Here is a 23,831-nt window from a genome sequence, read left to right as displayed (position 1 = left end):
CCAATGCGTTGCTTAAGAGGACATGCTCAGGGGGTCGCCCACTGATGGGGAATGCACACTGTGACCTTTGTCACCTTCATTTCTTACTGCTCAACTTCAGCAGGAATCCCAGCTCACTTCTCTCTCTGTCCCTGCCTCCTCAGAATCAAGGGGGACTGTTCTACTGGACCGCAGCATGGGCAGAGCTGGTGGAACGTCTCCACTCACCTGTCCACGAGTTCCCAGTCCTCTCCTCCCCAGCGATCCCGGAACTCTTGGGTATTCATCCCTCCAATCTGATCCAGGTCAGACTTGTATATGCCTAGGAGACCAAATCCATTCACCTCCCAGTAGCCTGCAGACAAAACCAAAAGTCATCAACCATGCTTGCATCCTAAACCACTATTGAATGAAGCAGGAGATTCCCAGCCCTGGTGATTCCACAGAGTCAAACAATCACACTTCCCTGGGACAATAACTGATTCAAAGAAATGGGAGGGACACACAAACTAATCCCAGCACTTCTAGTCACAACAAATCTAACACCCAGCACCAAGGTACAAGGTGTTAACGTTAGGGCACCCCAAGAACCGGTTCTGAAAGTGGCTAGAGAACACATGCTCCTTTTAGCTCTGACAGATGCCCTCACCTCTCACGTAAAAGCAACATCCTTTCTAATTCACCTGTATTATCCCAACATTGAGGGTCTGTCCCTGTCCCCTGGGTATTAATACTGAAACTGGAATTTTGCCCTGATTTTGAATCACAGGAAGTCCCGCACTCCCTTCTTGGATGGCCACCTGTACCTAACAGCAGTGCTGCACTGTGCGCACCTGTACAGCTGTGCTGCCCCCTGACCCATGGCCTGCTGTCTCTCAGCTCTTCTCAGCAGGGATGATCTATGCCCACTGAAAACAGATGAATGAGCTCAAACCAAAGCGAGACGCTCTAAGGCAGTGGCTCTGGTGGCCCTTGCATCAATCCTCTTTGGGTCAGTCGTGGGCCCAGTGGAGATGAGCCTGGGAACAGTTATGGCCACAGCAGAAAGCAAAGAAGAGAGCAGACGAAGGAGCTGGAGTGAGGGGAGAGAAGCTGAGAGAGAGGAGGGATTTTCTTGAGGAAGCCAAGTGTATAAAAAGACCCTAAATGGTGTCCAGCATAATCTTCACGCATCCTGCATCAATACACCACTCAGATGCCTTATATGGCTCTGCTTGCTTAACACTCCGCTACAATGCACAGTAACAATCCCCTTGGCACCTGGCATTGAGATTTCAGCTCAGTTAAACCCAATCCTACATCTAGTCACTCTCTTAGCGGCCCTGGTAATACCCACAAGGTCCAGATTTTGGAGGACCCCGACAATAGTGAAGGAACATATCCTGAGGGTATTTCAGACTACAAGCACCTTCCTCCCAGGTCTGAGCCATAAAGCCCTGGCCTCTTACCCTCAGGCCATTGTGGAGATGCGCCGCACTGCAACCTCATAACCATGGGTGCAAAGGCCATCTTGCCCTCTACGCAGTGCTTCCGAATCGAGTCGATGACCCCAGCCGGGAAGTGGATGTGGAGATCACACAGGAAGATGATGCTGTGTGGATCCTGGAACCAATCACACAGATATCAGTCATAGGGAGATTTCATCCACTGCCACTGACCTGGCACCATAGTTTATCCATGGTTGGTGTGCGGGCACCATCGCGCTGACACTACTATCAGCCACAGTATCCTACACTCACTTTCGACAATCTGGACTATGCAGCTTTTACCTACTGTAAACACTGTTGAACTAGGGCAATTTTCCAACCCAGTCCTGCTGAATGATCCTAGTTATACCCAAAGACTACAATGCCCACCTCTCTCACAGCCCAGGTAGGCAAAAGCCAACCACCAACCAGCAATTGTTGCCCCATAGCTGTCCAAGATCCACAGGGTCTCATCCTCTTTCACAGTAGGGTCCTGTGACAGCGTACCCCATAAGGCTTTATGGGGGGATGTTTATAAATGTATGTATGATATAACTGGCTGTATGCTTGCTTGATTTCTAAGTAAGCTCTGTGAGGCATTTGGTCAGCTTCTTTAGGAAGGAATTCACCAGGTTAAGTACCTGATCAGGAAACACTTGGGGAACAATGCATCTTGGAATGCTCCAATCCACATGAGAAGTCTTCCTGGAGACATGCAAGATGCCATGTGGACAATGGCGTCGGCCTGCAAAGACTGAGTCATGCAGGGGCATGTGACTTGCCCAGGTGACTCCAAAACTCCATCTTGGAGCTGGACTTTGCAGAGGAGGGAGGAGGGGGGTCTCCACCCACAAGAGAGAGTCTATTTAAACCCAGGGGAGACCCCTCCATTTTGTCTTCAGCTAGCTAAAGAAGGAGCCTCTCCACCCCCCCCCAGGATACTTGAAGGAGACTGAAACAAAGGACAGTAACTGCAGGGGGTGTGAGTGATTGCTGGACCCAGGCTAAAAGGAGATTAGCCTGTAAAAGGGAGCACTCTGGAACTGGTGAGGAAATTATCTGTATTCAGTTTGATTAGGCATAGATTTGCGCATTTTATTTTATTTTGCTTGGTGACTTACTTTGTTCTGTCTGTTACTACTTTGAACCACTTAAATCCTACTGTCTGTATTTAATAAAATCACTTTCTATTTAGTAATTCACTCAGAGTATGTATTAATACCTGGGGGAGCAAACAACTGTGCATCTCTCTCTATCAGTGTTATAGAGGGCGAACAATTTATGAGTTTGCCCTGCATAAGCTTTATACAGGGCAAAACGGATTTATCTGGGTTTAGACCCCATTGGGAGTTGGGCATCTGAGTGCTAAAGACAAGCGCACTACTGCGAGCTGTTTTCAGGTAAACTTGCAGCTTTGGGACAGGAGATTCAGACCCTGGATCTGTGTGTGGAGCCAAACAGGAGTGTCTGGCTCAGCAAGACAGGGTGCTGGAGTCCTGAGCTGGCAGGGAAAACAGAAGCAGGGGTAGTCTTTGCACATCGGGTGGCAGCTCCCAAGGGGGTTTCTGTGATCCAACCCGTCACAGTGGCGTAGTCGAGCAGGATCTGTGCATAGTTGATTGCTTTGAGATACTGGTAGTGATTTTAAGTGTGGTGGCTGGAGAACAGACAAAGTGGTTACTGGTTTGTTATTTTCTGTTTGCTTATTTCGGGCAAGGGAAGTAGGGACAGAAAAGGAAACTCTCTATTAACTAAGAATCCCCTGAGCTGAGTGCATCTCAGTTTCAGTGAACTGCAGAGGGGTTGTGGCCCAGCACAAGAAAGCAAGACAATGAGTACCAGTGATCTCAATTCCAGTGAACTGCAGAGTGGTTGTAGCCCAGCACGAGAAAGCAGGACAATGAGTACCAGTGACGCTGCTATTAAACTAAAGCTGACCAGGTTGGAAGCAAAAGAGAGAGAAAGTGAACATAAGAGACGGCTGGAACTAAGACAATTAGAAATTAGTGCCATGGAGGCAGAACATGCAAGGGAAGAGGCTGCCCACAAGAGAGCTATGGAGGTCGAGGCAGCGAGAGTGGAGGCAGAGGCAGCTGCCCACGAGAGGGCTATGGAGGCCCAGAGGGAGGCCCGGAAGCATGAACTGGCTGTTATGGAGTCAAAGAGACGAAACCCTCCCCCTGCTGGCTCCACTTCCCCGAAAATCCATAAATGGGAGCGGCTATGTCCACAGTATGATGAGTCCAGCGATATTGCCGAATATTTCATCACCTTTGAGAGACTGTGCACCCTCCATGCCATCCCTGAAGATCAGAAGATGACCACATTGATAGCAAAATTGACTGGCAGAGCTCTGGACATATTCAATAAGATGCCTATTGATGATGCTTCAAACTATGGTAAATTTAAAGAACTGGTTTTGAAACAGTTTCAGGTTACACCTGAAACCTACAGGGTTAAATTCAGGAGCCTTAAGAGGGGATCTGGATTAAGTAATGTGGCTTATGCCAATGAAATGAGAGATTTGGTAGATAAATGGGTGCGGGGGAGAGGCATTACCAGCTTTGAAGGGATGTGTGATCTGGTTACTCAGGAACACTTCCTGAATATGTGCAGTGATGAGGTTAAACAGTATTTGTGGGACAAAAAGGTAAATGCGGTGGGTGAATTAGCTGAGTATGCTGACTCTTATGAACAGGCCCAAGCCGCGATCAAACATAAACCACTGGCAGAGGGGTATAAGGTTGGGGGAAAGCAGAATCACCGTTTTACTCCGGGGTCTGGGACAAAGGAGCCTGGGCAGTCACCCCCCCATTCTCCTGTTACTCGTCCCAAATTTCCTACACAAGCCGGGGATCCCAGAAGGTGCTTTCACTGCAATTCCCCAGGGCACCTGAGGAGTAGCTGTCCCAAATTGAAGGAGAGTAAGCCTCCCTTGTCCCATGTTAGCTCGGTTGCCTTCAGCCCTGAGGGCCCAGAGGGCACCCCCACCTAGGGTGACCAGACGTCCCGATAAAATCGGGACCGTCCCGATATTTAGGCATTTGTCCCGCGTCCCGATTGATCTTCGGTCGGGACGCTGCACTCCGCTTTTTTTTTTTTTTTTTCTCTGCCGGGCTGCCGGCAGCACTCAGCTGTTCTCGGCTTTTTTTTTTCTTCTCGTCTGACTGCCGGCAGCACTCAGCTGTTTTCTGTTGGTTTCTCTCCCCCCCCCCCCTCCTAAAAACCAGAGGCTGAAGGTATGCATACCTAAGGAAGGGTGCATAATCTCCTTTGACTGCCCGCAGCCCTGGGCTGTTCTCAGCTCCCGCCCCCGACTGCCAGCAGCACTGGGTCACAGTAGGGAATTGGGAGAGGGAGCTGTTTGTGTCCTTACACCAGCACTCGGTTTTTTGGTTTTTTTTGCTCCGCCAGTGACCCCCCCCCTCCCCCCCCCCTTGTGTCCCGATATTTTCTTCCTGTCATCTGGTCACCCTACCCCCACCTCTTATCACACCAGCTTGGTGGACATGGGGCCTGGTGAAGCGGACAGGGAACACATCAAGGTCGTCAAGATTGATGGCATGGAGTGTCTGGGATGGAGGGATACGGGGGCTCAGTTCTCTCTGGTTCGACCGAGTGTGGTCCCAGACGCTAGTGTCCTGACTGGGCAGACGACCCACATTAAGGGGGTGGGGCCACAGAGGTTCCCTGTGCCCCTGGCTAAGGTTCATGTGGAATGGGAAGGTAGGGAAAGGGATTTACTGGTGGGGATGCTCGAGGACATCCCCGCGGACATGTTGCTGGGAAATGATTTTTTCAGCAGAACTAGGACTGTTAGTGTGGTAACTCGCAGCATGAAGAAAGGCTGTGAGGGGGAGGCTGTTCCGGCTGATGACTGTAGGTCTGATGCAGCTGAACAGCCAACCCCTCCTGCCCCAGGGAACATGGTAGTGGGTGACTCAGAGGGAGCCCCCAGGGATGGGGCGGGGACCTTGGAACCCATAGGGGAGTTGGGGGAAGGTCTCAGTGACAGGACAGTGCAGGGGGGCGGGGTACTTCCAAATATGGGAGAGACAGAGCCAGGCCTCTGTCTGGCTGAGGACAACAGGCTCCCAGGGGTGGGGGCAGGGGAGATGCAGTCAGTGCTCAGGGACGGGGACGCTATCTCAAGGGTTGTCTGTCAGGAATTTGCAGCTAGACAAAGGGCGGACCCCTCCCTTGAAAGTATAAGACAGTGTATCTCGGAGGGAACTCCAGGAAGGGAGGGGGGGGAGAAGTTTTTTGAAGAAGACGGGAAACTGTACAGGCAGGCCCCTGTAGGTAAAAACCAGGGTCCCGGTCAACCCTATAAGCAGTTGGTTGTACCCAGCCAACACCGGGGGGAATTAGTGCTGGTAGCGCATGACAGTCCCTTTGCTGGTCACTTGGGGGTACAGAGGACATATGACAGGCTGAGGAGGAATTTCTACTGGCCAGGGATACAGAACGATGTGAGGGATTATTGTAGGACTTGTGCGGTGTGTCAGGAGAGGAAGAAGCCGGGGGGACCCCAGAAGGCTCCGCTGCGTCCCTTGCCCATCATCCAGGAGGCATTCCAAAGAGTGGCAATAGACATAGTGGGTCCTATGCCACGCCCCACTCGGAGAGGGAACAAGTATATCTTGGTGGTAGTAGACTTCGCCACTCGGTACCCTGAGGCAATTGCACTGTCTAACATAGAAGCCGAGACTGTGGCAAGAGCTCTGCTCACCATATTCAGCAGAGTGGGCTTCCCTAAAGAGATTTTGTCTGATCGGGGGGCAAACTTTATGTCGCAGTTGTTCAATGAGCTATGGAAGGTGTGTGGAGTGAAACAGCTTAAGACGGCCCCCTACCACCCCCAGGCCAATGGGCTGGTGGAAAGATTCAATGGGACCCTAAAATCCATGCTGGGGATGTATGCCAAAAAGAGGGGCCAAAGTTGGGATGAACTATTACCGTTCCTGCTGTATGCCTACAGGGAGGTACCCCAAGAGTCCACAGGCTTTTCCCCATTTGACCTTCTGTATGGGAGGAAAGTGAGAGGACCCCTCGATCTCATCAGGGATACCTGGGAAGGATGCAACACGGTAAGGGAGGAACCTGTAACTGAGTATGTCCAGAGGTTCAGGAGGGAGTTGAAAGACATGATGGAGATTGTACAAAACAACCTCCAGAGCAGTCAGGCCAAGCAAAAGGCGTGGTATGATAAAAATACTTGTAAACGCACTTTTGATGTAGGAGATTTGGTCATGGTACTCGGCCCTGCCAAAAAGTTCAAGATGCAAAACTCCTGGAAGGGGCCCTTTGAAGTGGTTGAAGTGGCGAATGAGGACACTTACAAAGTTAAAAAGCCCCTGGATGATGCGGTACCCCAGTTGGTACATGTAAACAGACTCAAGGCCTATCACAGCAGAGTGGCTGAGGTAAACATGATCTGTTGTGTCGAAGGGGAAACTGAGGCACACCCACTCACTGATCTGATGGCTGAATGCCAAGACGGGTCGTCCCTTGAAAGTATAGAAATCTGTAGTGAGCTGACACCACTCGAAAGGAGGGAAGCGTTGTCAACACTGCAGAAGTACAGTGAGGTGTTTTCCAACAAACCAGGGAGGACGCACTTGCTGTCCCATAGGATCCTCACGAAAGGGGCTCAACCTCCTCCTTCCAGGCCTTATAGGGCCACCGGCAAGGTGAAGGAGCAAATTCAGGCTGAGATACAAAGCATGTTGGACTTGGGGGTAATTAAGGATTCCGACAGTGCATGGGCTTCCCCTGTGGTCTTGGTCCCCAAAAGAGATGGCACCGTTAGATTTTGTGTAGACTATAGAAAACTCAATGCTGTCACTGTAACAGATGCATACCCCATGCCAAGAATTGATGACATGCTGGATGTGCTGAGCCAAGCCAAGTACCTTAGTACCTTTGATCTGACCAAAGGTTACTGGCAGATCCCTCTGGAGGGAGAGGCACAACAAAAATCAGCTTTTATCACGGACATAGGGCTCTATGAATTCACAGTGTTACCTTTTGGTCTGGTAAATGCGGGTGCCACCTTCCAGAGATTGGTCAACAGAGTGTTAAATGGCTTACAGCATTATGCTAGGGCGTATATAGATGACATTGCTGTATTCAGCAACACCTGGGGTGACCACAAAGAGCACCTGGAAGTCGTGCTATCAAAGCTCAAAGAGGCTGGGCTAACTGTGAAGCCCTCCAAGTGCAAGATAGGGGCAGCCAAAGTCCCTTATCTGGGGCACTGGGTAGGGGGGGGTAAAATATCCCCCGACCCTCTTAAGGTGGAAGCCATCGTAAAATGGCCTGTACCCCAGACTAAAAGGCAAGTCCAATCCTTCATAGGCTTGGCAAACTATTACAGGAGGTTTGTGGTGGGGTTCAGTGACGTTGTGTCCCCAATCACGGACTTATGTAAAAAGCATCAACCTAATAAGGTCATTTGGTCAGAGGCATGCCAAAAGGGCTTCAACAAGGTGAAAGCACTCCTGTCTGCGAAGCCTGTGCTGGCCAGCCCTGACTTCGAAAAGCCTTTTGAGTTGTGCACTGACGCGTCAGACACAGGGTTGGGTGCTGTGCTGATGCAGACAGGGGAAGACAGTAAGAAGCATCCCATTGCCTTCCTGAGCAAAAAACTGTCCCCGGCCGAACAGAATTACTCTGTCATAGAGAAGGAATGCTATGCCATTGTGTGGGCCGTCAAACAATTGAGACCTTACATTTTTAATAGGAGGTTCAGAATTCTAACTGACCATTCACCTTTGGTATGGCTCCACCGAACTAAGGGCACCAACTCCAAACTGCTACGCTGGAGCCTGGTCCTACAGGAGTTTGACATGGAGATTACTCATATTAAAGGAAAGGAGAACTGGGTAGCAGATGCCCTGTCCAGAAAAGAGGAACTTTAGGTATACTGCCTCCGCCATGGACAGTGTCCAAGTCTCTGGCAGTAAGTTCAGGGGGAGGGTGTGACAGCGTACCCCATAAGGCTTTATGGGGGGATGTTTATAAATGTATGTATGATATAACTGGCTGTATGCTTGCTTGATTTCTAAGTAAGCTCTGTGAGGCATTTGGTCAGCTTCTTTAGGAAGGAATTCACCAGGTTAAGTACCTGATCAGGAAACACTTGGGGAACAATGCATCTTGGAATGCTCCAATCCACATGAGAAGTCTTCCTGGAGACATGCAAGATGCCATGTGGACAATGGCGTCGGCCTGCAAAGACTGAGTCATGCAGGGGCATGTGACTTGCCCAGGTGACTCCAAAACTCCATCTTGGAGCTGGACTTTGCAGAGGAGGGAGGAGGGGGGTCTCCACCCACAAGAGAGAGTCTATTTAAACCCAGGGGAGACCCCTCCATTTTGTCTTCAGCTAGCTAAAGAAGGAGCCTCTCCACCCCCCCCCAGGATACTTGAAGGAGACTGAAACAAAGGACAGTAACTGCAGGGGGTGTGAGTGATTGCTGGACCCAGGCTAAAAGGAGATTAGCCTGTAAAAGGGAGCACTCTGGAACTGGTGAGGAAATTATCTGTATTCAGTTTGATTAGGCATAGATTTGCGCATTTTATTTTATTTTGCTTGGTGACTTACTTTGTTCTGTCTGTTACTACTTTGAACCACTTAAATCCTACTGTCTGTATTTAATAAAATCACTTTCTATTTAGTAATTCACTCAGAGTATGTATTAATACCTGGGGGAGCAAACAACTGTGCATATCTCTCTATCAGTGTTATAGAGGGCGAACAATTTATGAGTTTGCCCTGCATAAGCTTTATACAGGGCAAAACGGATTTATCTGGGTTTAGACCCCATTGGGAGTTGGGCATCTGAGTGCTAAAGACAAGCGCACTACTGCGAGCTGTTTTCAGGTAAACTTGCAGCTTTGGGACAGGAGATTCAGACCCTGGATCTGTGTGTGGAGCCAAACAGGAGTGTCTGGCTCAGCAAGACAGGGTGCTGGAGTCCTGAGCTGGCAGGGAAAACAGGAGCAGGGGTAGTCTTTGCACATCGGGTGGCAGCTCCCAAGGGGGTTTCTGTGATCCAACCCGTCACAGGTCCCTTCACACTGCTCTGACATATAACGTACACCCACTTTAAGGCCCCTCTATACTGGCAGAGCTGTGTAAAGGGGCCCTTGTATAAATAAGAATCAAGCCCCTAGTCTCTGCCCCACCATCACCACCTTGGGCCCAGAGATCCTGCCTAACTTGGGGCCATGGCTCCCATGCCACAAACACCACACCCTCAGCTCACGCAAGGTCCAAAAGCCTCCTCTCAGATCTTAAGACTCTACTGTGGCAGCAAAATCAAACATGCTTCGATGTGATCTGTTCCCGCATCTCACTCAGAGCCTCACTGGGGAGTCTGCCTGGGGGATGGTGCTTCCTCATTTGGAAAATACAGACTGGATTAAAACAGGCCTCTCTAGGGTGACCAAGTGGTGGGGGGTTGGGAATGAATTAAAACAGCCTTTCACCTCTAGGTCACAAATCCAGGTTCAGGTTGGTAAAGTTGTTGCCATACAATGGCTGTTCAGTGACTTGTGTGAAATATGTTGTTGCCACAGTCTAATTCCTTGCAGGCAGTGTTCACATCACAAAAGGAAGTCACTACAATGAGTGTAGTCACAGGGAGGTTAAGAACTGAATGGGCCACAGAAACTGATCTCCTCAATGTGGCCCCTCCAGGTCATGATTGAGGCACACTGTCAAGGCAGCATGAACAGGACACTTGCACTGACCCTGGCCATGCTGGTTTCAGTATGACAGGTGGTGCCTGAGTACACGGTGTCTATGCTGTATAGAGACTACAAATCTTTCTGCAGATCAGGCTCCACAGCAGCCAGCCACTCACCTTCACTAGGTCTATCCCAGCCTGCAGCCCTGCAGAGCGCTCAAAATTCCCCGTCAGCTTCAAGTACTGGTAACTGTTGGCAAGACAGACAGGAATTGGGTTAAGTTCCTTAGCCTCACAACAACTCCTTCTAGTGAGGGATAGTGGGAGAGGAGGAGAAAGGTCCTTGGTTCACTGCTCACTTACAACTCTTGGGAACGTTCAATTTTACGTGTGGATGTTATTGTATTGCACATTCACCCTTACCTTCAATCCCTATGCAGCACAATGAACACCTTCCAGGGCCCAACAGGTGCCTGATATAATCAGGGCCTGGACAACCGAGATGTGTGCTTAACTGAGACCTGCATTCCAGAACAGATGTCTCGGAAGTGCTTTGAGACCCACACACAAGTGCTTTGTCAGCACAAAGCACTATTAGTTGTATGATTTGGCACATATCTGAGATCTCATTCTGTGGAACTGCTCCTAGCTGGTTCCAAAGCAACCAAAGGGCAGCTCCATGACATGGTTACTAAGAAGGGAAAAACACATTTGTAACTTTAATCAAACGCTTTGTTAGTTCGCATCCCAGTCTTGTGTAATGAGGCTATATGGTGCCTTATTTCTTTTTATTTACAGGATAGGGTCTCTTGTGAGGGCAGTCGTCAGTAGCCTGTTCAGCACCATTTGGCATTCCAGAGGCGTGGACTAGATTGCTAATGGGATGTGCTATAGAACAGGGGTTCTCAAACTTTTTTTGCTAGGCCCATCTTTGAAAATATTTCAGGCTGTGATGACTCCCCCTCACCCCCTCCAGGGTTACCATATTTCAAGTTCTCAAATAGAGGACACTGCCAGGAGAAGTTGGAGAGGAAACAGGGGTACAGCCCTCTGGCTGCCCAGCTCTGAAGGCAGAGCTGCCACCAGCAGCAGTGCAGAATAGTGGCATGGTATGGCATTGCCATCCTTACTTCTGTGCTGCTGCTGGCAGTGACACTGCCTTCAGAATTGGGTGCCTGGCCAGCAGCCGCTGCTCTCGCGACCACTCTACAATAGCCTTTTACCCCCTTTTGCGTCGGAACCCCCAGTTTGAGAAAGGCTGCTCTAGAACACAGAGGGAAGGTGTGACACTCTCTACCTCGTGGGAACACCCTACACTCCCATGTTCATCCTTATAAAATGACTGTGTGGTATCCAATACAAAGTTTGTCATGTTGGGTGTCTCTGGAAGACTCATGATGCACTGAGTATTGTTGTTATAGTAATTGTTGTTATAGTAATGTTATAGTTTGTAATTTCATGTATATAGTTATGAGGCTGAAAATGTGTCTTCATGGCTTAAAACAGGCCCAGGCAAAACTCTCCAAGAGCAGAGGGGCAGTTCACACCTCATCAGGGCATGTATAGGACAAACCCAGCCCAACCTCACAGGAACAAAGGACACTGGCCTAGGCAGCAACAAAGGATCTTTTGGACTCTCAAGTGAGTCACCCTCACTTCCTTTGGTCAGTAGGGACCACAATGAGGTAATGGTCACCTGACTCTGAAGGGGGGGGAGGGGGCAAAGCCGAGAGGGAAGAAAGTACATGATAAAAGGGAGAAATGGTTTGCCATGCTCTTCCTCTCTCTTCCACCTCCATCTACAGACATCACCACCAAGCAATTGAAGTGCTGATCAAAGGGGAGAGCCTGGCTGAAGGGCAACCAGCCAGCCTGTGGTGAGAAGCACCTAAGTTTGTAAGGGCACTGAAAGTGTTCAGATCAGCTTAGAATGCATTTAGCTTTTCTTTCATTTGACCAAATCTGACTTATTATGCTTGGACTTATAATCACTTAAAATCTATCTTTGTAGTTAATAAATTTGTTTGGTTTGAAGCGTGTCAGAGATTCCCCTTGGGATAACAAGCCTGGTGCATATCAATTTCTTTGTTAAACTGATGAACTCATATAAGCTTGCAGCATCCAGCGGGCATAACTGGTTCCTAGGGTTGTGTCTGGGACCAGAGATATTGGCTAGTGTCATTCGATTGCACAATTCAAGGAGCAGCTTACATGCCAGAGGCTGTTCGTGAACAGCCCAGGAGTGGAGGTTCTAACAGCAGAGCAGGGTAAGGCTGGCTCCCAGAGTCAAGGATTGGAGTGACCTAGCAGATCACCTATCCAGATAACACCAGGGGAACACCAGGGTCATCTGCAGCACAGAAGGTCCTGATGGTACTGTGCTGCAGATGACCACTTTAGATAATTGCTAAAGTGAGACACACAAGTTGGCTGAACATGCAGCTTTCTAAATTCTCCCCCCTTCTCTCAGTCCCATTTGTCACTGATTTGTCACCTTCTTGGTCTTTCCCCTTTCTCCATCACTAGGAGACTTGCCTTTGACCTTTTACTACAAACCTGAACAGGAGGTACAAAAAGGGAGATGCATCTGGATGGATGGACTGTGCAATAGGCCTATGCGTGAAGTCAGATGGTGACACTGTACGTGGTATACAGGTGCAAGAGTGTGTGTGTGTGGCTTGTGGCTGTAGGGTGCATGTGTTTGGCTTTCTATATGCAGATGGATGAGGATGGCCTGTATGCAGAGATTAATGTGTGTGCCGTGTTTATAGAGGTGTGCCTGTATGTAGTTCATGTGAATAGGTGGTATTCTCACCTGCGCAAGCTGGACCTTTTCAGAGCCTTCTCTACATCCATGTCATCACTGCTGTAGTCTGTGATGATGACATTGAAGTATGGGTCCTTGGTGACTCTAGACAATTCCTCCATGTCAGAAATGAACTGCAGTACCCAGCGTGCCTGGTTTTTCACTAATCATGGTGGGGACAGGGTAGGGAAGGAACAAAATCAAAGCAAAATTGATTTCATGCCTTGAAATGATTGCAGACCGCCAAGATTTTCAGCCTCCTGCCAGATCCAACTGAGACAGACAGGGGTGTCTGGGAGCAATCTAGGCACAGGCCCAAACTAAGCTTTGGGGCCATCTGGATCCAGATCTTAACACTGCAGGGCGAACCCATTCCTAGTGTATTTTGGGAGTCAGATTTCAGAGAGTTCAAACCACTCGGGGGGTTGGGCCAGTTATATTTCTGATGCAGTTTCATTTGCAGGGAAAAGGAAGTTGAGAGTGACATGAGCAAGGTGGTGGAGACTGGCACAGACATGGTGTTCAGAGCTGTCTCAGAACCAATCCCTAGCAGCTTCTCACTCAGAGGCTGGCTCAGGACCAGGCCCCACAACCTCCCCACTCATATTTTATTTTGGAAGTGCCTGGATTTCCTGCCCCATTACAAGGCCCTTACCTGGCACTATGAAGTGGACAACAGCACGATGGTTCCAGGAGAAGCCCAGTGGCCAGCACAGGTCTGGCTCCTTTGCAACTTCCATCAGTTGGCGCCGGCGGCCCCACGCCAGGTTCTTCATGTTCATCTCCTCCTGCTCGTCGCCGCTGATGCCCTGCCAGCCCCGCGCAAAGACATACTCTGAAAAGCGCACGAGCTGCCCTCCCCTCTCCAGCAGCTCCAGCTCCAGCAGGTAGCGGCTCCCGCGCAGGCGGTCTTGGCGCTTCTCCACATTCACTACGCGCTGCAGGTGGAATCTCCTGCAGGGACGCAACAGGGTTATATATGTTCCCCACACCAGCGCCCGGTAGCCACTCCTCCCCAGTTCATCTCAGCGAGTCCCTCATCCAGGAATGTGATTAACCCTTTCACTCCCAGTCCACAGCTTTACTGCACCACCCCAGAACCCATGTCAGAGGGTTTAGATTTTTGATTATCACCTGGCCTCAGGACTATTCACTTGGGATTAGATCTGGAATCCCAACAAAGATAAAATAGCGGATGAAGGAAGGGAAACAAAGATCATGCCAAAAATAACTGTTTAAAAGTGAATTTAAGTTATGTTGGTGCTAGTGAGAGGTGCTGTATGCACAGCCCTGGAGACTACAGGCTTCTTAGGCACAGCATGGGTGACAGTAGCCTCCTTATACCCTTTCAGTGTATCTGAACCCTCAACTGGCAGGGAGAAGTTAGCTCAGTTCCTACGTCCATTCAATGCTTGGCAGTTCTGAGGAGACAGCCAACAGAGGGGCTAATGATGATGCTGATTTACACATTCTGGGAACATGCTTACTGGGAACTGGACTGAAACCTCCACTCATTTCCCACCAGCCACCACCCAGCTGTCAAAGACCTTTCAGCCACTACTGACCTGGGTTACTGACCTCTCAGTGAGCTACAGTGAAGGTGTTTTCTCCCATTCTCATTCCACTCACGTGTTTAGTGCCCCTTCCACCTTCACAGTTCATTTCCTAGGGCTGTATTTTCCACCTTTGGAGTTTGCTCCCTAACTTCTACTGGTTCCTTACACTGTCCTGTTGTTCCTATGCAGCGTGGTATGGAGACCATAGGAGAGGACCACGGGCTGCGAGAGACAGTTTGCCTTACCCTTTGTTTCTCTGGTTGAGTTTCTTCAGGAAGACGCGTGTGACCTCCAGGGCTTCCCTCTCTTTCAACAGCAGGTTCCCCGATGTGTTGCACTTCAGGTCGATCCAGTCTGTCCGCAGCGTGTGGAAGTCCAAGTTGCTTGCGCTGAAGGTCTGGTCCCAGTTCACTACCTGGTCAAATGGCATGTACTCAAATCCCTCCTTCTCCCACTCTGCTTCCCCTTCCGCCTCTTCGTCCTCCTCTTCCACTGCCGGCTCAGCAGGCTCAAGCTGAGATTCCACCTGCCCCCTTTCCACATCTACCTCAATGCCGTCAGCTGCCTTCTGCTCGGCAATGTACGACTCCACCTGGTTTAGCCACTGTGCCTGGTAAAGGGTCTGCTTGCTGAGGCTGGCAGCACTCACAGCTCTGCTACTTATTTTGCCAGAGACTGGACTTTGGGTCCTTGCTTGCATGTTGCCTGCTGGCTGGTCCTTGGTGCTGGTTGCATTGAGGTCTGTCTGAAGAGGCCCCACCTCCCTTGGAATCCTGTCAGAGGAGTTCCTGGAATTGCTGGGTATATGTTCCCAGGGCTCGTGAGGTCTTGTGCTAGAAGGAGGGTCCTGGCCTCCCACTCCCCGTTTGGGCAGTGACTTCCTATGGATGCCCCTAACATGACGAGGAGGGTTTCTGGAACTGTCCTTGACCTTGATTTTTAGATGGGGCTTCCTCACTGGCAGGTTTCTTTCTAGACCAGTTTGATTGATGCTCTGGTTGGCTGAAGTCTTGTGAGCTGGCTTGATGAGGAGCCTTTTTTCCCCTTTCTTCTGCAGCACCTCTCCCACCTTACCATCTAAGAGTGAGAGGAGCTTCCGATGCCCCGGGAGGGAATAGTCATTGTAAATGTCATCATAGCCTGCTATCATGGTGGGGTGTGCCTCGACTCCCACCGGCTCTGCTCCCCACTTGCTGGGATTCCTTGGGGGATTGGTGCTTTCTGCATCCTGGTCTGCGTACTGAAACTCATCAGGATTCCCATCCTCAGAGCCTGCAACGTCGATCCTAGTTACATCTCTCATACCCGCTCCACTGCCCCCACCGTCTTGACCCACACCCAGAAGAAGAAGGGAGTTAACCCATCTGCTCATCCCCCTTTATGCATCCACCACTGAGGGAGCTGCCTTTCTTGTTCTCATTCACTGTCGTAGTGTGGATCGTGAATATTCCCTCTTCCAATGCCCTGGGGGTGCTCTGGGGAGGGGAAGTGGCGCTAATTCTTGTACTAGTCTCCTTGGCATGTGTGGGCCAGTCTCACCAATGGCCATGGGTCTCTGGCATATGTAAACTTGCCCCTCCCACCCAGCTATGGCCCTCTTTCACATGTGGACCAGGATGGCCAAATGTGCACATTCGGCACTCCTCTCATGCCAGCCTGCAGCTCAAGTGGAATCTTATGTATGAAATTTTGAGCAGGAAACGCAGTTCCTACTGAGGCCATTAGAGCCCACTGTGGTGCCTGACAGGTGCCCATCCAGCATGGAGCCTGCCCTGAGGAAGAGGCAGGGTGACAGCAGGGATCAAGGGGAACAGTGAATGAAGGGCACTAAGATTGTGGAGGGGATTGAATGTTGAAACTGGGTGGGTTCTAAGGTGGGGGAGGGGACTGAGGTTTAGGGAGCAGATGGGGGAGAGAATAGGGCAGGGTCTGAAAAGGGCATGGGGAGGCTGCCCCAGCCTGAGCTCTCCATGATACCTTTAACCAGCAATAAATCCACATTTTTTTTAAGATGACGTTTAAGGCTTTATGCAAAATTATTAGTAAATAGGCAAGTCATATAATTAAATAATTTGCATGATGTGTCACATGTGCAGCCTCACAAAACTTAGCAGGTCTGGTGGCCCTGCCCCCTCCTCCTGGCCACGGCTCTCTGGCATACGAGGGCCATGCTTTTCACTGCACGTGAAGTCAGCTGCATCTTCCATCCATTCCAGGGAAAGGGAGACAGAAAAAAAATTTTTTTTGACAGACGGGAGAATCCTCCTGTCTCTCACATTAGGGTCTCTACCTGGCTGCTTGGTTTTCTCCCCAGACTCCAGATTTCTCCTCTCTGGATGGTCGATTTTCATATACTTATAGAATCCAAACCTTCAGGAGTAAGGAGGCAATGTAAGCACAGCTGTATGTTACAGAGGAGTGTTTCTCTGCTGTATCACACCATGATAAATGCCATCTTACCATCCCTTAAATCCAAAATACGGCTGCAAAGACCATGTCTCATCACTCTGACTTTCCCGACCCCATTCTTGGAATCCCCTGATCCCCTCTTTTCCTCTGCATCAAACACAAACAACTTGTCTTCATGCTTATACTCATCTCTAACAGTTTTGAGTTATCAACCCCTCCTTTATTGTCCATCATTTCAATGTCCCCTCAAACACCTTCCTTCCTTCTCCCATGCTGCCCCATATGAATGGGAAGAGCTCTCATTCATATGGAGCAGCAAGTGCTGGGTGGTTACCTCTCTGCACCTCAAAGATAAACCCTGTAGGGGGAAGAGAAGCCTTCATAGATTCCATTTGCAAGGTCCAAAGGGACCATTGTGATCATCTAGTACAGTGGTTCTCAACTTATTTACCATTGTGGGCCACATATGCAGCTGTCTGTGTTTTATGTGGATTGCATCCACACAATACATCTCTACCTCGATATAACACTGTCCCCGGGAGCCAAAAAATCTTACTGCGTTATAGGTGAAACCGCGTTATATCGAACTGGCTTTGATCCACCGGAGTGCGCAGCCCCGCCCCCCGGAGCGCTGCTTTATCGCGTTATATCCGAATTCGTGTTATATCGGGTCGCGTTATATCGGGGTAGAGGTGTATATATGTTACCTGTATGGCCTTGAGGATATCTCATGGGCCACAGCTGTGTGCTGATTGGGCCGCAAGCGGCCTTGCGGGTTGAGAACCACTGAAGACTGACCTCCTGTTTAGCACAAGCCATAGAACTTCCCCAAAAGGATTCCTAGAGCTGATCTTTTAGAAAAACATCGAATCTTGATTTAAAAATCGTGAGTGATGGAGAATCCACCATGACACTTGCTAAATTGTTCCAATGGTTAATTATTCTCACTGTTAACAATGTAAGCCTTATTTCCTAGCTTCAACTTCCAGACATTGTGATTGTGTTATACCGTTCTCTGCTAGACTGAAGAGCCCATCATTAAATATTTATTCCCCATGTACACACTTAACATACTGTAATTAAGTCATCCCTTAGCTTAACAAAGGGAAGGTAAAATAGATTGAGCTCTTTGAGTCTATCAGTATGAAAGGCATGTTTTCTAATCCTTTAATCATTCTCATGTCTTTTCTCTTACAGAAAGTCTGTATGTCAATACTATTACCTTTATCAATCAAATTTGCAATCTCATCAAAATGAGGTATCAGTTAGTTTGACAGCATGTATTTTCCATAAACCCATGTTGATTTCCATTCATTACATTACCCTCTGGGGGGCAGTTTTCTTTTAGGAGTTAAAAACATTTTCATTTAAAAAAAAGTACATTGGCTATCTGCAGGATTTAAGCTCCAAGCTCCCATGCTCAATTCCCATTAACTTCAGTGGAGACTCTGGGTGTTTAATAAGAGAATTCTACAAAATTGCACGTAAAGTTCTATCCCAGTCCAAACCCTCGTACTTCTCTGCTCCCCCTCCAGTGGTTAAATCCTAGAGCAGGGGTCGGCAACCTTTCAGAAGCGATGTGCCGAGTCTTCATTTATTCACTCTAATTTAAGGTTTTGTGTGCCAGTAATATATTTTAATGTTTTTAAAAGGTCTCTTTCTATAAGTCTATAATATATAACTAAACTATTGTTGTATGTAAAGTAAATAAGGTTTTTAAAATGTTTAAGAAGCTTCATTTAAAATTAAATTAAAATGCAGAGCCCTCTGGACTAGTGGCCAGGACCCGGGCAGTCTGAGCGCCACTGAAAATCAGCTCACGTGTGCCATAGGTTGCCTACCCCTGTCCTAGAGCCTCAGCTACATGCCAAGGCAGTTGTCTCACCAACCAGTCCTGGACTGTGATTCGGGAGGATTGTTTTACCTCTCCAAGTAATAGTGGCTCTCCTGGTAGAAACATTTGTTGTCTGTCTCCATGTGGCTCAAGCGGCTGTAATCATTTGGGTAAACAAAGGACAAATGAACCTGGGAAAGAGGGAAAAAAATTCATGCACAAAAAAATATTGTATAGATGGGCATGAGCATCAGTGTTCAAATCCAGACGTGAGCTGTCAGAGCATGCAGATCTGGGGTTGGCCCATTACAGAAATCCAATCTGTCCTAGGGATGTTTGGATCTAGAGTTTTGATTTGGGCCATGTATGAAGACAGGGGTAAGCTGCACAGTTCAGAAATTCATCCAGAGTTTTGCAGTGTTTGGCACTGTCTGGACTTTGGGTTTGAGCCTAGTTCTGTTTATTGTACAGCTTCAGAACTGATATTGGGGGATATGTTCTTCAAACCCCCTATTTGCATCTTGCTGTGTGTATCCAGCTGAGTAACAGCTCCCGTTGAATAAGGAAATAGGGAAGCTGACGTTGGATTGTTCTACAGACAACGGAAGCAACACCCAAACCTCAGCAGGTATCAACTCTTGGGCTGCTCCACACATTATGAAAAGAACACCCTCCCTGCAAGCAGGCATTGGTCCCAGCTACGTTCCATTTTTCTACAGGACGTACACTTTTTCCCACCGCAGTGATGAGCAGGGCAAACATCTCTGTTTAAGGAATGAGACTTACGAACTGGAGTCCCTGATAGCGCTGCAGTGGGAATCCATTCACTAAGTAACTGGGCTTGTAAGGGCAGTCTGGTAGGGTCCTGCGCAGACGTGACTTACTAATCAAAGGTACTGAGAGGTAGAGACACACACACAAAAAAAGAACAGTTACATGGGCAATGCACCAAACCAAATCTACCCTAAACAGACACAACAGGACAGCTATCACCATGGCCATTCCCTATTAACATGTACCAATTTGTCACCACAGTGATGTCAGCTGCGTTAAACACGCGATCCCACTGGGGTCATCCCACTACACTAACCTCTTACATTTATAATTTATCCTTCATATGCTACAGCTCTCTTGGGTGTCCTGAAATGACAGGCCAGAGTGTGTAGCAGCTATTTCCTTATCCCAGTTTGGGGGAAACAGCTTATGAAAAACCACTTTACTCAGTTGCCCCAGTTCATGTGATGTGATAAGCTGCAACTGTCTGTCTGATGGTGTCTTACCTTTATAAATAGTGTCTCGAGGGTCGGGCTTCAGCATGTCAGCTGGGTGTACCATGTTGCCCAGATTGGCTATAGGTGGGCTTGCATGGGTGGCCAATGTCTGTGGGATATGACCAACCTCATCCATCTTGAAGAAAGTCTCATCTAGAAACCAGAGACAGAATGAGAGAGGGAGGAAGGAACAATCCATCATTTCATCCATGCTAGTATTGTTCCACTCTTTGTGGGCTCACTCTCCAAACTTTAGTCCTTCTAAAATTTGGCATCTCATCCCCAGAAATGGTTAAATTATTATTTATATTATGGCAATGTCCAAAAGCCCCCAGACAGGGTCAGGTCCTCATTGTGCCAAGGACTGTACAGACACTTCCCTGGAAAGCTCAACATCTAGAAGACACCAGAACAGATGAAGGGTGGGGATGGGGAGATCACACTCAAGCAATGAATGTAGTGACAACTGACACCACTCTGATAATTTCCTGATTTGTTATTTGAAAAGGGGGCAGTGGCAGGGTGAAGGGGAATGGGGGAATTAGTAAGAAGCAGGGAGCAAGGAAAGGAAGGGGTCTGTCACAACTCATCATCTGCCTAGTTATGGTCACCTGGCAGGTTCTGAAGATATCACAGCAGAGGTGGTTTTCAAAGAGCGATTTGAAGAAAGAAAAGGTAGTGGTTGTACGGATTATATCAGGGAGTCTCCCCTATGCATAAAGCGTGGCCTGGGAGAAAGACCAGGCGTGTTTGAGAGTGAAGCTGACAGTGATGTAAAGGCTGGGAACACTGGCAGAATGAAGGTGGGGTTGATACTAGAGACACTAGGTAGGGCCAGGCTAAACTGTGAAGGGCCATAAATGTAAAGACAAAAAACTTGTATTTGATGTTATGGAGAAAGGAGAGCCAGTGGAGGGACTTAAAGGGAGAGGGTGACAGGGTCAGAGGAACAAGCCAGGAAGATCTCAGCAGCAGCATTTTGAATGGATTTGAGGGGGTCAAAGCTGTAGTTGCATCCTCAGATATCTTCGGTGGCTTCCCTTTCATTCAGTATCCAGCTCGAGAACTTCCCTCTAGCTTTAAAAAATCCTTCACAGATCCATCCCCCTCATCTCGCTGTCCTCATTCCTGTCCATCTGCCAGCACATTCCCTTGGCTCTCATATTCCAGGCTCCATTCTGCTCCCCCGGGTTCCTGCACAACAGGCAATAGATCTTTCTCCTGTATTACCAACACCATCTGGAACAGTTTCTCTGTTCCTTGCAGACTCCCTCACGCTCTTCAGATCCCATCTCTTCCCCCTTGTAATGGACTCCAAATCTCTCTACACAACATTGAGATCCCACTCCATGAACCTCCCAATTTCCCCATGCTTAATAATGTGCCCCAAAACTTGTCCAGAGCACATCTTCTGACCCAGACCCTGTTAAACCTCCAGCTGCTCCGTGTAACATGTTGCATACACTGCACATTATTTCCATGTGCCTGGATAGGCTGCAATCAGCTGTGAAGCATCTGTGATGCTTTGGCATGAACAATGAGATACATAGACAAATCTGTGAGGCATCAGGCCTGTGGAGGAGACACTTACTAGCGAAAAGGGAGAGGAACTGGGAATCTATGACTGTGAACTTAGTTTCTGGGTCACTCAGTCTCCACTGGAATAGAAAAAGAGATTAGTATGAAGTGTTTATTGAATTATTTCATCCAGCAGGAAAGGAAGAGAGCACATCTGTCCATAACCATATGGGACCTCTGAGAAGCCGCCTTCCCCAAATCAGTACAGAACATCTACCAGGGAAGGGAAGGGAATGGGAGCAAGTCTAAAATTCCCCAGGACTCAGTCTAATGGCAGGAAAGGGAAAGGATGGAGAGTGGGGGAAAGACGGAAGAGGTCAGGGACTAAGTGGGGCTGTCCCAGGCAGAATGAGATAAGGGGCCAGGATGGAAATAGGGCTGTCCCTCACTGAACAATGTAAAGGCTCAGGATGGGATGTCCCAAGCAAAGCAGGGAATTGGGAGGGGAGCGAAGTTGTCACCTAATCTCACTCTCAAACTCCATCAGTGCACATGTGGAACCTGGCTGCACAGGTGCACTTACTGCCACTTCCACATGGTCTGTTCCTCTGTCATCCTGTTTGTGAAGCACTTCAAAGTAGTACCTGCCTGAAGCCGACAATCTGTGAAAGAGAGAAACTCAGGTCTACCATTGGAAACATTCAGTGGCATTTGCTTGCTTCATTGCTCTCACACAGGGACCATGGAGCAACCATACCACACACACCTTGGCTTGCAACCTACCCTGCTCTCAAACTAAGCAAGGTTGGGCCTGGTCAGTTGTGGGATGTGAGACCTCCAGAGGAAGCCCAGATGCTGCAGGCAGGGCGTGCTAATGATTCTGCATGTGGCACTCTTCCCTGGAAGGCCATACTCAACCAGTGCTCCCAGCCAGTCCTCTCCATGCCCTCAAAGGCTGCAAGGTTAGCCTCTACTTCCAGCTAATGATTCTGAATACCGGAATTTTAGTCCCCCTGTTGGGTTTCTTGGCCTTTAGGAAACCTGGCCAGTTGCTAGGTGGAACACTCTGGGCAATGTTGAATACAATCTCTCTTTTTTTTTTCCTAGAGGAGATTGTTGGATTCTTTTATTTTACTTTGTGTTTGTTTCTTCTTCTCTCCTCAACATCACAGTTCCCCACGGAATTCTGGTAGGCAACCACCAGGGGGAACACTATCACCATTTTAATGTACTCTGGATGCATCTGACAGGGATTCAAGCAGTTTTATAATCTAGCAGTTTCCCCACTTTTAGGTCTCTTTCCCAATTTTGCCATCCTAAAACATTAAAAAATCATGACATTAAAAATATATACTCTTTTTATTTCCCTTCTGGTTTCTGAGCCCTTAGGATAGATGGATTCACTCAAATCACATTTTCAAGCTTTTCTCCACAGTAATCAAGGCTAGAAACTTACTTTTTATTTAAGGAAAGTTAGGAGTCTCATGTGGTCACTTAGCTCCAGAAGCTGAGGTTATCAGTAAAATATCAAATACCACAGAACTTGCAATAACATTGCAAGAACTGACAACACTGTTTTCTCGCATGGTGGATTCTATGCAATTTGTCATCTGCCGGTGTCATGGATGCCCACAGCGAAGAGATCTTGGGGCACATCAGGGTTTACCAGACCTGGAATTATTGGCCTTGGCCTTTTGGTAGGCCATCATAAGCCCCTTGGTCTCTCAGCGCTGTGGCCCAGTGTGGTGGATACCCATCTCAGCCAGTGTAGAGCTTTGCATTTCAATTCTTGCTTTCAAAGCAGGGAGTCTTGCATCAAAATTCCACGAATGCCTCAGAGATAGCCTCTGGCCAGCTAGTGGCACACTCAGGGCATGTCTACACTTACCTCCAGAGCGATGGATCCAGTGGGGGTCGATTTATCGCGTCTAGTGAAAACGCGATAAATCGACTGCCAAGTGCTCTCCCGTTGACTCTGGTACGCCACCGGAGCGAGAAGCATAGGTGGAGTCTTTGGGGGAGCGTTAGCAGTCAACCTACCGTGGTGAAGACACCGTGGTAAGTAGCTCTAAGTACGTCGACGTCAGCTACGCTATTTTCATAGCTGAAGTTGCGTAACTTAGACCGACTTAACTCCCGCCCCAGTGTAGACCAGGCCTCAGACAATGCACTCAGTGGGCATTGTAGAAGCTCTATACCAGAGATGATTGAAGTTGCTTGCGTTGGAAGTCACACGTGACTAGGAACCAGGACACTGAGCAGTCTTATATACAGTGGTCAATGACTTCTAGCCAGA

General features: G+C 48.6%; 1 protein-coding gene across 3 annotated transcripts in view; it reads right to left on the bottom strand.

Moving 5' to 3' along the window:
* The window catches only part of B4GALNT3 (beta-1,4-N-acetyl-galactosaminyltransferase 3), a 128,103-nt gene that overhangs the window by 3,750 nt on the left and 100,522 nt on the right, over nt 1-23,831 (bottom strand). For all 3 annotated transcript variants that reach the window (XM_024101968.3, XM_065582231.1, XM_065582242.1), the window contains 12 exons: nt 22,119-22,197; nt 21,609-21,675; nt 20,027-20,170; nt 19,533-19,642; nt 18,837-18,937; nt 16,794-16,873; nt 14,749-15,775; nt 13,603-13,901; nt 12,957-13,110; nt 10,319-10,391; nt 1,428-1,581; nt 208-334 (listed from right to left, as the gene is read on the bottom strand). In XM_024101968.3, the coding sequence (XP_023957736.2) occupies nt 208-334; nt 1,428-1,581; nt 10,319-10,391; nt 12,957-13,110; nt 13,603-13,901; nt 14,749-15,775; nt 16,794-16,873; nt 18,837-18,937; nt 19,533-19,642; nt 20,027-20,170; nt 21,609-21,675; nt 22,119-22,197 (2,415 nt within the window). The remainder of the gene's footprint in view (nt 1-207; nt 335-1,427; nt 1,582-10,318; nt 10,392-12,956; nt 13,111-13,602; nt 13,902-14,748; nt 15,776-16,793; nt 16,874-18,836; nt 18,938-19,532; nt 19,643-20,026; nt 20,171-21,608; nt 21,676-22,118; nt 22,198-23,831) is intronic.

The sequence above is a fragment of the Chrysemys picta genome, chromosome 1, assembly GCF_011386835.1.
Source record: "Chrysemys picta bellii isolate R12L10 chromosome 1, ASM1138683v2, whole genome shotgun sequence".
Taxonomy (NCBI): domain Eukaryota; kingdom Metazoa; phylum Chordata; order Testudines; family Emydidae; genus Chrysemys; species Chrysemys picta.
Note: the sequence above shows the minus strand (reverse complement) of the source record. Positions and strands in the feature narration are given on the sequence as shown.